Source organism: Cherax quadricarinatus, chromosome 2 (assembly GCF_038502225.1).
Source record: "Cherax quadricarinatus isolate ZL_2023a chromosome 2, ASM3850222v1, whole genome shotgun sequence".
Classification (NCBI taxonomy): domain Eukaryota; kingdom Metazoa; phylum Arthropoda; class Malacostraca; order Decapoda; family Parastacidae; genus Cherax; species Cherax quadricarinatus.
The window spans coordinates 39,822,348-39,836,314 of record NC_091293.1 but is presented as its reverse complement, the minus strand read 5'-3'; the positions used below and the strand labels follow the sequence as shown (position 1 = coordinate 39,836,314).

The window sequence follows — 13,967 nt, the reverse complement described above, 5'->3', positions numbered from 1 at the left end:
AAATGGGGCTCAAAGTGGGCAAAATCGCCGATGCGTAAACATCGCCGAGACCGCTAACTTTGCGAGAGCATAATTCCGTAAGTTTTCTATCAAATTTCAAACTTTTGGTGTCTTTATGATTGGGAAAAGATTCTCTATCTTTTCATAAGAGAAAATAATTTTTTTTTTTTAAAATTTGCCCAACCCTTAGAAAGAGTTTCGGAGAGGGCCTGTCGACCCTCAAAGGGTTAAGGCTAGGATTTTAGGTAGCTTCAAATTTAGGTTGGATATATATACACATGAGTGAGAGGGGTTGGATTTGATTGGGGCTTGCAAATGAGTGAATAGAGTTATCAGAGATTATTTCTTGGGTAGCATTGAAAATTGGGTTGGGCAAATGTTTTGTTAATGGGATGGATTGTAAAGGACCTGCCTAGTATGGGCCAACAGGCCTGCTGCAGTGATCCTCCTTTCTTATGTTCTTATGTTCAAATTTTCAAGTTTGTATATTCAACTCCAACCTTTATATTATCCTTTGTACCTGTGTACCTGTGCACTTGTGTGCCTCTGTACCTGTGTACCTGTCTACCATCTTACTATCATATTATAACCAAGTCATTGCCATTGTTATTTTTTACTTATTATTCTTTTGGTACTTTAATTTGTGAATTTTATTTTGTCAATTTAAATCTAGTTATACTCTTGATCTTGTTAACAACCTATATTAGACCCTAATGCAATTGCAAGTACCATTTTAATTTGTATTTTTATAAGTTTATATTATAAGTTTATTTTATAAGTCCTACTCTAAGATTATTTTCATATCTTAGTGACTATATTGTGTGTGCAATTAGTGTATATTTCAATTATATCATTGTTCAAGGCCCTTAACTATCTTTTGCTAACTAGTACCAACTACCTCATATTATTTTTTTTTTTAACTTTTTATAGTACAATATATTGCTCAACTTATTATATATAACAAATCAGATCTTACTCCCAAATCAATATTATATCATAGTGACTATCTGCCATTTTAACTTTGTTTACCATTACTTAATTTAGTCCCTTATATTTTTTCTCTCTTATTTTAGCTTTATATAACAACCTTAGTTCATATATTCACAATTGTTAAAATAATCAAGGTGCTATTCTCAGGTGCTAAAGTGTAATAAGCTCATTATTTTGCCATTATATTCATTTATTTGATTACCACTTTTTTGTTCACCACAAATTATTTTAGTCCCTTTTATATTGCCTCATTTATTTTAGCCTTAAAGAGCTACCTTAGCTCATATTTTTTACATTTGTTAAAATAATTCAGGTGCTATTTTATAGCTTTAGAATATTTACTTTGTCTTACACTTAATTCTAACTATAGTTTCACTATAAATCTTATGATTACAAGCATTGATCCTGATACCAACCTCTTATTTAATGACTTAAATGAATCAAACAGTAACTGTAATTACTACACAGAACATTCAAAGGCACTTGTCAGAGCCAACAACAGCATAACTGTCTTTAACTACATTATCAGATCTTTAAGCAAACATTACGATGACCTCATAGCATTACTAAATTCCCTGCATGCCAGTATGTCCATCATTACTCTCACCGAAACCTAGCTAAAGCCTGATACTACAGATGTCTATGCCATTCCTGGTTACACAGCCATACACAACTGTAGGCCAGATCAACAAGGGGGTGGCACAGCTGTATACTACTCAGACCAACTAGAATGTATCACTAATACTTGCACAAGGGATGAACATGGGGAATATATAATAGCTAAATTCAAATCCAAATACCTACAAAAACCTCTCACAGTGATAAACATCTACAGAGTACCACAGTCAAACATTAGCCGTTTTAGTGAAAACCTAGGAAGTATGATAACTGATGGACGCATGAACAAACATCACTTGCTACTCTCAGGTGACTTCAATATAAATCTGCTACAAGACCAAGACCCACATGTTACTGAATTCACAAACACTATGAGTAACTGCATGTTGCTACCAACAGTAACAAAACTTACAAGAATTACAGAGACTAGTGTTTCCCTACTAGACCACATCTGGACCAACACCATATCCACCTTAAGATCAGGCATAATCACAGATAATATCACAGACCATTACCCTACCTTCCTCATAACAAACCTTGGCAAATTACCCCTAGACACTACTAAAGTCACTTTCAGACTTCACAATGAAGCAGCTATCAATAACTTCACAGCAGCAGTGACAAACATTGACTGGAACACTGAGCTAGAAATTTTATTTTTTTTTTATTATCACACTGGCCGATTCCCACCAAGGCAGGGTGGCCTGAAAAAGAAAAACTTTCACCATCATTCACTCCATCACTGTCTTGCCAGAAGGGTGCTTTACACTACAGTTTTTAAACTGCAACATTAACACCCCTCCTTCAGAGTGCAGGCACTGTACTTCCCATCTCCAGGACTCAAGTCCGGCCTGCTGGTTTCCCTGAACCCCTTCATAAATGTTACTTTGCTCACACTCCAACAGCACGTCAAGTATTAAAAATCATTTGTCTCCATTCACTCCTATCAAACACGCTCACGCATGCCTGCTGGAAGTCCAAGCCCCTCACACACAAAACCTCCTTTACCCCCTCCCTCCAACCTTTCCTAGGCCGACCCCTACCCCGCCTTCCTTCCACTACAGACTGATACACTCTTGAAGTCATTCTGTTTCGCTCCATTCTCTCTACATGTCCGAACCACCTCAACAACCCTTCCTCAGCCCTCTGGACAACAGTTTTGGTAATCCTGCACCTCCTCCTAACTTCCAAACTATGAATTCTCTGCATTATATTCACACCACACATTGCCCTCAGACATGACATCTCCACTGCCTCCAGCCTTCTCCTCGCTGCAACATTCATCACCCACGCTTCACACCCATATAAGAGCGTTGGAAAAACTATACTCTCATACATTCCCCTCTTTGCCTCCAAGGACAAAGTTCTTTGTCTCCACAGACTCCTAAGTGCACCACTCACTCTTTTTCCCTCATCAATTCTATGATTCACCTCATATTTCATAGACCCATCCGCTGACACGTCCACTCCCAAATATCTGAATACGTTCACCTCCTCCATACTCTCTCCCTCCAATCTGATATCCAATCTTTCATCACCTAATCTTTTTGTTATCCTCATAACCTTACTCTTTCCTGTATTCACCTTTAATTTTCTTCTTTTGCACACCCTACCAAATTCATCCACCAATCTCTGCAACTTCTCTTCAGAATCTCCCAAGAGCACAGTGTCATCAGCAAAGAGCAGCTGTGACAACTCCCACTTTGTGTGTGATTCTTTATCTTTTAACTCCACGCCTCTTGCCAAGACCCTCGCATTTACTTCTCTTACAACCCCATCTATAAATATATTAAACAACCACGGTGACATCACACATCCTTGTCTAAGGCCTACTTTTACTGGGAAAAAATTTCCCTCTTTCCTACATACTCTAACTTGAGCCTCACTATCCTCGTAAAAACTCTTCACTGCTTTCAGTAACCTACCTCCTACACCATACACTTGCAACATCTGCCACATTGCCCCCCTATCCACCCTGTCATACGCCTTTTCCAAATCCATAAATGCCACAAAGACCTCTTTAGCCTTATCTAAATACTGTTCACTTATATGTTTCACTGTAAACACCTGCTCCACACACCCCCTACCTTTCCTAAAGCCTCCTTGTTCATCTGCTATCCTATTCTCCGTCTTACTCTTAATTCTTTCAATTATAACTCTACCATACACTTTACCAGGTATACTCAACAGACTTATCCCCCTATAATTTTTGCACTCTCTTTTATCCCCTTTGCCTTTATACAAAGGAACTAAGCATGCTCTCTGCCAATCCCTAGGTACCTTACCCTCTTCCATACATTTATTAAATAATTGCACCAACCACTCCAAAACTATATCCCCACCTGCTTTTAACATTTCTATCTTTATCCCATCAATCCCGGCTGCCTTACCCCCTTTCATTTTACCTACTGCCTCACGAACTTCCCCCACACTCACAACTGGCTCTTCCTCACTCCTACAAGATGTTATTCCTCCTTGCCCTATACACGAAATCACAGCTTCCCTATCTTCATCAATATTTAACAATTCCTCAAAATATTCCCTCCATCTTCCAAAAACCTCTAACTCTCCATTTAATAACTCTCCTCTCCTATTTTTAACTGACAAATCCATTTGTTCTCTAGGCTTTCTTAACTTGTTAATCTCACTCCAAAACTTTTTCTTATTTTCAACAAAATTTGTTGATAACATCTCACCCACTCTCTCATTTGCTCTCTTTTTACATTGCTTCACCACTCTCTTAACCTCTCTCTTTTTCTCCATATACTCTTCCCTCCTTGCATCACTTCTACTTTGTAAAAACTTCTCATATGCTAACTTTTTCTCCCTTACTACTCTCTTTACATCATCATTCCACCAATCGCTCCTCTTCCCTCCTGCACCCACTTTCCTGTAACCACAAACTTCTGCTGAACACTCTAACACTACATTTTTAAACCTACCCCATACCTCTTCGACCCCATTGCCTATGCTCTCATTAGCCCATCTATCCTCCAATAGCTGTTTATATCTTACCCTAACTGCCTCCTCTTTTAGTTTATAAACCTTCACCTCTCTCTTCCCTGATGCTTCTATTCTCCTTGTATCCCATCTACCTTTTACTCTCAGTGTAGCTACAACTAGAAAGTGATCTGATATATCTGTGGCCCCTCTATAAACATGTACATCCTGAAGTCTACTCAACAATCTTTTATCTACCAATACATAATCCAACAAACTACTGTCATTTTGCCCTACATCATATCTTGTATACTTATTTATCCTCTTTTTCTTAAAATATGTATTACCTATAACTAAACCCCTTTCTATACAAAGTTCAATCAAAGGGCTCCCATTATCATTTACACCTGGCACCCCAAACTTACCTACCACACCCTCTCTAAAAGTTTCTCCTACTTTAGCATTCAGGTCCCCTACCACAATTACTCTCTCACTTGGTTCAAAGGCTCCTATACATTCACTTAACATCTCCCAAAATCTCTCTCTCTCTCCTCTGCATTCCTCTCTTCTCCAGGTGCATACACGCTTATTATGACCCACTTCTCGCATCTTTACTTTAATCCACATAATTCTTGAATTTACACATTCATATTCTCTTTTCTCCTTCCATAACTGATCATTTAACATTACTGCTACCCCTTCCTTTGCTCTAACTCTCTCAGATACTCCAGATTTAATCCCATTTATTTCCCCCCACTGAAACTCTCCTACCCCCTTCAGCTTTGTTTCGCTTAGGGCCAGGACATCCAACTTCTTTTCATTCATAACATCAGCAATCATCTGTTTCTTGTCATCCGCACTACATCCACGCACATTTAAGCATCCCAGTTTTATAAAGTTTTTCTTCTTCTCGTTTTTAGTAAATGTCTACAGGAGAAGGGGTTACTAGCCCATTGCTCCCAGCATTTTAGTCGCCTCATACGACACGCATGGCTTACGGAGGAAAGATTCTTTTCCACTTCCCCATGGACAATAGAAGAAATAAAGAAGAACAAGAGCTATTTAGAAAAAGGAGAAAAACTAGTACGGCTTACGAGCAGAGGTTTTTGACGTACTAGTACGCATAAATTCTAGCGCCGTCAAATCTCGCGGGAAAAGGCTGGTAGGCCTAGATGTGAGAGAATGGGTCTGTGTGGTCGGTGTGCGCAGTAGAAAAAAATCTGGGACCCAGTGGTGCATTGTGGGAACGCCATCTTAGTAAACAATGTCCACCATGCCTCGTGGTAAGAAGCTCCTCACTCCTCGGTGAACGAGGGACACTTTTGTTCCTAAGTGACAGTTCTAATACAGATGAAAGTGCCAGTGAAGATTAGTTTCAAGGTTTTGGTGAGGTTTTGACCGAAACTAATGACCATAACATCGGTAATAGTGAGGAAAACCCAGACGACCCTCAGCCTTCCACCTCTGGTGGTGGGCCGTCTTGTTCACGTTCAGTTGTACCAGAATCCAAGAGGAAACTCCTATTTTCCCAAATCCCAGACTCAGATTAGAACATTTGTGGTGATAGTGATAGTGAATATGAACTACAAGCTCTTCAAACTAGTTCCAGTAGTAATAGTGAAGTGCAATATTTCCCAGTGAAGCGTCAGTATATACGACGATATATGCGCTCTGGTAGTGTGCCATATGCTATTCCAAGGGGAAGGAGTACATCTCGGAGTACATCCCATGGCTGTACAACAGGAACAGACAGTGAAAATGACAATGATACTGTTGCAATTGGGATGAAAAATGTGTGTGGTGGTAGTGGTGCCGGCGGTGAGGCACCAGCAGTGGGCCATGCTGCCACCCACGCCGCTGCCTCAGCTGATCTACAACAAAGGCCACCATCCCCCACCCACCCACCACACCAGCCTCCACAACCACAACCACTTGTCATTGTCCAGTACCCACCAGCTGACCGCACCTGGGATTGGCAGGAAGCTGTCAATTTTGTTCCAAATCCCCACCAGTTTGATGACAGCCAAAGTGGAATACGGCCATCTTGTACACTTGGGAACAATGCCACTGAACTGGAATGTTTCGAGTTATTCTTTGACGAACTCCTGATGGAAAGTATTGTCATGGAAAGCAAAACATACTACGAGTACACCATGGCAAACACATTACTTTCACCAAAATCACGTCTACACCAGTGGAAGGAGGCAACTGTGGCTGAGATGTATCTTTTCTTTGCCACAATAATGCTTATGCCACATGTGTATAAGCACAAAGTGAAATCATACTGGTCAACAGACGCCTGATTGCAACCCCAGGTTTCAGTGATATAATGCCAGTGAATTGATTTGTGCTAATGTTACGTATGCTTCACTTCTCAGACAAAACCAGGCCTGACAGAAACGACAGGTTATATAAGATTAGGAATGTGTTTGTGTATCTGAAAGAGAAATTCAGTACGCATTTTTATCCCTTCAGGAAGCTTGTAATTGACGAGTCTTTGATTCTGTTCAAAGGAAGACTCTCGTTCAAGCAGTATATACCAAGCAAGAGGAAACGCTTTGGTATAAAGTTGTTTGAGCTTTGTGATTGTTATAGTGGTCTGATATTGGATATTATTGTGTACACTGGAAGTTATATATTGCAAAATACCAGGAAGTTATTGGGCACCTTTGGTGATGTGGTTAGAACAATGATAGAACCATACCTTGGTAAGGGGCATATATTATTTACGGATAACTGGTACACAAGCCCCTCACTCAGCGATTTTTTGCGAGTGAACATGACAGATGTGTGTGGCACAGTGCGTGCAAATCGGAAACATATGCCCAGGTTTGACGCTGGCACTTGTAGAGGTGAGGTGCAGGCATTTGCTGCCAATGACATCATGGCATTTCGGTGGCATGACAAACGAGATGTCACACTGTTGTCATCAGTTCACCCTAATGAAATGGCAGACAGTGGCAGGCAGCATAGAGAGAGCAATGAACCCATTCTAAAGCCTTCAGCTGTGATTGATTACACCTTCAACATGCGTTCAGTGGACAAATGTGACATGCAGATTGGGTTTGCTGATTGTGTTCGCAAGAGTTATAAGTGGTACATCAAACTCTTTTTCCATCTTCTGGACATTTCCATGCTCAATGCTTATAATATGTATAAGATGAGGACCAGAAACAAACCACAGTACGGCAAATTCTGTTTGTCTGTCATCAGACAAATAGTATTCAAGTACCAAAGAAGAACACTTGCAATTGACCACCCACCAAATTATCAACAACTACCTGCTCGTCTGAAGCATGGTGATCACTTCCTAGTAAAACTGCCTGCTACTGCTTTCAAGAAAAAGGCTCAAAAGAGGTGTTACGTCTGTACACATACAAAAAAACGCCCAGAACAACGCAGAGACACTCGTTTTATGTGTGAGGAATGTAAAACACCACTGTGCATGACACCAAGTTTCAAAGACTTCCACAGGCTGCAGAACTTCTAGAAACATGTCCTGTGACTGTATATGTGTATATAAAATATAGAAAAATAGTAATAAACAACATTTCATATCATTTGTTTGTGTAAATATTTTCTATAAACAAAATAATGACAACAGTGTTTACGCCCTTATTGTGTAGTATTGAAAAAGAAATAACTTACAAAATACTGATCATATTGGTCTCAGAGGCCATAAAAGTTACTCAGAAAAAGAAAAATTTAAAAATAATTGAAAAATAGTACATAAAAAAGTAAATAGAAAATTACCGGGTGACGGCAGTCGGCGATGTTACCAGATGTTGTTCAATTTTGACAAACTTCACGTCTCCATATCTCGGTAAGTATTGATGGTAAAAAATTTTTGTTTAGCCTATAATGTTTAGAAAAAAAAAAATATTTTTTCATAAGAAAAAATAATTTTTTTTTTTTTAAATTTGGCCGACCCTGAGAACAAGTTTCTGAGAGGGCCTGTCGACCCTCAAAGGGTTAATATTTCATGTGGTAATTTTTTTTTTTTTTCATACTTTTGGGTGTCTTGCACGGATTAATTTGATTTCCATTATTTCTTATGGGGAAAATTAATTCGCATAACGATAATTTCGCATAACATTGAGCTCTCAGGAACGGATTAATAGCGTTATGCGGGGGTCCACTGTATTCATCTTTTTTATAAAAGGGTGATCATACTTTTCCCTAACAATAGCCTTGAACAAAGCCTACAGAGTCTAGAGATCGATCCAGCACTAAGAGGCATTCCCAACCTTCCACAGACAGGTACCCCAAATATTTATTCCAGATTATGGGAATGAAGTGTTATTACTGATCAGACAGTCATGTAAAAGTCAGGCTGCCTGTTATTTAAAGACTCGGCCATGCCAGGTTCTAATGCCGTGATTTGGTTGGATGCACTCTCGCCTCACACAGTGTTCATGGCTCAATCCTCAACATGGGTGGAAATGTTGGGCATATTTCCTTACACCTGCTGCTCCTGTTCACCTAGCAGTAAGTACCTGGGTGTTAGTTGACTGGTGTGGGTCACATCCTAGGGGACAAGACTGAAGGACCCTAATGGAAATGAAACAGACAGTCCTCGATGATGCACTGACTTTCTTGGGTTATCCTGGGTGATAACCCTGACCAAGGCCCTACACATTTTCCAAAAAGATTAGAGTTCTGTACCATTATTTTCTCATAAGCAGAAGTCATTACTGAAAATTGTCATGTACAGCATTTTAAAAATCTATTCTACTTGAAATCATAACATGATCACCAACAACTCAATGAATGAAATAAACCTTGAACCCCTTGGTAAGCCAGTCCTAAAACTAGCAAGCCAATCCATTAACTATTGTACCATACTGGCCTAATAAGATTCATCCAACTAGGTGTATTTCTATACACATTAGAAAGGTTAGCATGGGTCCTATTGTGACTAAAGATGCAGATTTTTACAGAAGAATCTCATCTGCATTGCTGCAGCAAGCTCTAGCTCAAACAGTTAAAAATAAATGCAAATTAAATAAATGCAACATATTGCATATGAAAAGAACAAAGTTGGAAAATAAATATACTACTGTCTTACTTATTAGCTTCAACCAGCTTATCAGCAATCAGATTTATAACAGGTACGATTTCATCGTAAGCAGGAGCGATGTATTCTGTATCATCATCATCCGTTCTTTCATCGTAGCTTTCCTCCTTTCCCTCTCTGCATTTATTAATTAAGATTTTTTCTTGTTCTTCACTTTCTTCTTCTACAAAGATAGAAAAATAAGAAGTTAGAAAAAAACATAAGATATCCCCATACTGAGAAACCTAATTAACATTACACTTACAGCATATTACAATTTGATTTAGATTTGTTTTAATAAAAATAAACAAATAATCTTGATCTGACGTACTGAATCATAGATTCCATAAAATGTAGAATACAGTGGACCCCCGCATAACGATTACCTCCGAATGCGACCAATTATGTAAGTGTATTTATGTAAGTGTGTTTGTACGTGTATGTTTGGGGGTCTGAAATGGACTAATCTACTTCACAATATTTTTTATGGGAACAAATTCGGTCAGTACTGGCACCTGAACATACTTCTGGAGTGAAAAAATATCGTTAACCGGGGGTCCACTGTATTATGGAAAGTAAACAACTTACTTTATGTGTATGAAATGGAATATCTAATACTGATAACTACAACTGTAATGTCCAATACAAAAATCCACAACATATATAATATCGAGGATTAAACTACAAAAAATTTCCTCTTCTGTCTTGAGGTTCTATATGTAACTTAACTTCTTAACCATATTTCATTTAATTACCAGTTTAACAAGTGAGATGAGACTGAATCTTTGAATTTTTTTTTAGCAATCTTTTGAATGGGGAGGGTTTAAGACATGGATTGTTCACATCTTTTACTGATGGCTTTGCTTATTTCTCAGAATTTTAGGCAGTTTACTCAACTTGTTGATTCACTCACTCAATTTCAACAATTTTATTAATAGAAATTATGATTACATTTCTATTTCAACAGTAGTCCCATAAAAGCATTATTTTAGTTAAGTACTGTTCCAAACACATTTTAGCACCTAAGTTATACAGCATTTTAATATACCTACTGGTATCATCTTTAATCAGTGTCCATATACTGCATCTTAACAAGAATAAGTGTAGATATGAGCATGTGTATACAAAGAATGCATCACAGTGGGAACTCACTGAGTTGCTTGATGAGATGGGCAATAGCCTGAGATGCAGCAGACTGTGCAGCAGTACGAAGAGCTCCTCCTCCTCTACCATAAGCCAGACCACACACCCCTACCACCTGTGTCACCACTTGGCCTGAGATGGTAATACCTGACACACAGCACATGTTCAGTAGAACCTGCAATATTTATGCTATCATTCAGGCATAGCTGGAACATTTAAAATGTGGCACTTTAAAAAATATGGAAGGTGGGGAAGGGGAAGAGGGGGATGGGAGAGGGAAGGAGGGGGGAGGAGGGGAGGGGGAGGGGAGGAAAGAGAGGAGAATGGAAGGAGAAAGAAGGGGAAGTAGAGGAGGAGGAGGAAGAGAAGAGGAAGAAAAGAGGAAGAGAAGAGAAGAGGAGGAGGAGGAGAAGAGGAGAAGAGGAAGAGGAGGAGGAGGAGAAGAGGAAGAGGAAGAGGAGGAGAAGAGAAAGAAGAGGAAGAAGAGAAGGTGGAGGAAGAGGATAAATTCACCAAAAACCTGCACCTGGGAAAGGAACCTGAGGATGAAATTTTGGTACATTCTGAACCCCTGTTATTACATGACAACACTGTCTGGTGGATCAAGGCTACTCTTCCCTCAAGCATGGACTCTATGTTGACCATAATAAGAGAGTTATCAAAATGCAAGTAATAGTAAGATGAAATCAAACAACAGTAACTGTACTTCAATTAACTCCAGGAGGATAATTATAAAAGTGTTTTATTACAAAAATAAATTTATTTAGGAAATAGGCAAGGGGGGTAAATATAGTTTAATACAGGTTGCCAGGAATATCACTGCATACAGTAGCTTAACTTTCTTCAGCTTATAGTAGTAAGAAATAAGAGCAAAATATTATGATATGAGCCTGACTATAAAAGATTATACTATACATCTCTCTTATAACCATAGGTTGGTCAATGGGTAGAGAATTAACAAATTCCACAGGTTTAACCTAACAGATATCACAAAGACATACAATAATAATAATACATTTCAGCCTCTCACCAACAAAGAAGCATAATGAACCAGTGAAAATGAGAGCACTACCAGGTGTCCACCCACCATCTAGGTGTGCCAGCACTATACACAAAAAACACCACCAACAATATACGTACAATAAAATCAGAGCAAGTGAGAGGCAATTTTATATGGAAGTCACCAGAAGTGATTGAAGTCATTTATGTCAATCTTGAGGATTCTCTCTCTTGTCAGATGTCCAAAATACTATTACACACAAAAAAAAAAATAAAAAAACAGATTCACCAAGAGAGAGGTCAAGAAAGCCCGAAGATGTGGGGAAAACGCTGATCTTAGCATCTAGTTACCTTATGCTACAGGATCACATACATGTGTTACACAGTGGTTTGTCACGTATCATATACGTAATTTACCTTAAGAAGTTCCACTTGTGTGTCTTCTGAATGTAAAGGAAGGCTCTGCATAGTTGACAGTAGCTGACAGGGTAACCATACAGTCTCATCATCTTCTTCATAGCCACTATGAAACTGTGTATCTCGAAGCAACTGAAAGCACAATTACAGTGTAGAGTGGATTAATTTTGGTGCACAAATTTTTGCTACAAAACATTAGCCATTTCTCACCAGGGCAAAATCTTCCAGAAAATAAAAACACATTTACCATCATTCATTTCCTACGAGTCTTTATGGAAGTACACAGACATCATAATTCAAATGAGCCAAAATATTATTTTTTAAATTGAGTAACATTGGTGAAATTTTTACTATAAAATATATACAAGTGAAGTAAACTGTAAATAATAATCATTACAATACGACACATCTTGACTGACACAGTACTCAATTAGTTTGATACGGTATTGTGGAAAAAAGTTAAGTGTTGAATAAATCACATGCACACAATCAGGTTAAGTTTCTTATGAAATCTATTAAGCCCTTTTAATGCAACTTAAATTATTTGTTAGAGACTAACTTTTCTAGAAGATTCATTTTGATTTTAATCTTAGGAAAGCATTAAACCCACTAAACCCATGGAGGTCATACAGTACCTATGGAATGGGGGGGATTCAAAAGAGAATTAAGAAAAGTGTAATTATGGTGGCACACACACAAAAAAAAGTAGCTAGGTTGACCAATTTAGTAGTAGCAGTTGTGATATTTGAAGTGCTTTGACAGCATTCAGCACCATTTGAACTAAAAGTTATACAATACTCGCACATTCACACCACACGCATGCAGGAGACTCAACCCCTGCAACCACAAACAGGTGAGAATGTACAAACACACACACACACACACATACACACACACATGGGGAACTAAGAATGGCTAGTTTGAAAAAGCATGGGCTGCAAGACTCAAGAGTGCAATGGAACTAAATTGGGAAAAAAGGCTAAATGAGTTTTGCAACACAATGGTGGAGAATATATCTAGAGAGAGCAAGAAGTGGGCATTATGAGCTGTAGCTGCTGAAGCATAGATACAGAGCCTGGCTGAGGAACTGGAAGTGCTGAAACGGGATACAGAAAAAAGGACCGATAGGAGCAAGGTGCTGGAAACAGGAACATCAGCGGACAGCGAAGGAACTGAAGGTGAGGATAGAGTAAAGAAGTCCCATGCAGAAGCAATATTAAGCCACTGGAACATCTGGGAAATGCTTAATTTGGATCCAGTGATATGGAAGGAAAAGGAAAGGAAAAGATTAAAGGGAGAGGTTGCTTATTATTCATGTATTTCATGTGGTGGGGGCGATAACCTATGGCGAAAGAAGACAAGGGAAGGCAAGAGACTGACAGCATCATCACAATAACAGGAGGGGACATAACCCAGCTGACAAATTTATAGAGACTTGAGGGCATTCGAGGGAAAAACCACCCATCCCCTCTAAGGTTGAGCCAGCAAGGCTGGTTCATCCTCATAGGGTATATTGCATATGACAGGCACCTCTGTGCTAGTGATCACATGGCCTTGAGTTTTAAAACAAAGCAAACAATTTTATTTCTTTGCATAGGTTACAATGTGGAGGAGGATGATGAGGAGGAGGAGGAGGAGGAGGAGGAGGAGGAAGAGGAGGAGGAGGAGGAGGAGGAGGAGGAAGAGGAGGAGGAGGAGGAGGAAGAAGAAGAATACGTAATGTTAACAATAATACATAATAATAATACATAATAATAATAATACATAATAATAATAATACATAATAATAGGTAATAATAATATG

The 13,967-nt window shown here is 38.8% G+C and overlaps 1 protein-coding gene across 1 annotated transcript in view; it reads right to left on the bottom strand.

Annotated features, from left to right (window-relative positions):
• Nucleotides 1–13,967, bottom strand: part of LOC128689134 (brefeldin A-inhibited guanine nucleotide-exchange protein 3) — a 129,695-nt gene that overhangs the window by 40,377 nt on the left and 75,351 nt on the right. The window contains exons 4-6 of the mRNA XM_070089665.1: nucleotides 12,164–12,295; nucleotides 10,757–10,922; nucleotides 9,617–9,788 (exon numbers count right to left, since the gene is read on the bottom strand). Coding sequence (XP_069945766.1) covers nucleotides 9,617–9,788; nucleotides 10,757–10,922; nucleotides 12,164–12,295 — 470 coding nt within the window. The remainder of the gene's footprint in view (nucleotides 1–9,616; nucleotides 9,789–10,756; nucleotides 10,923–12,163; nucleotides 12,296–13,967) is intronic.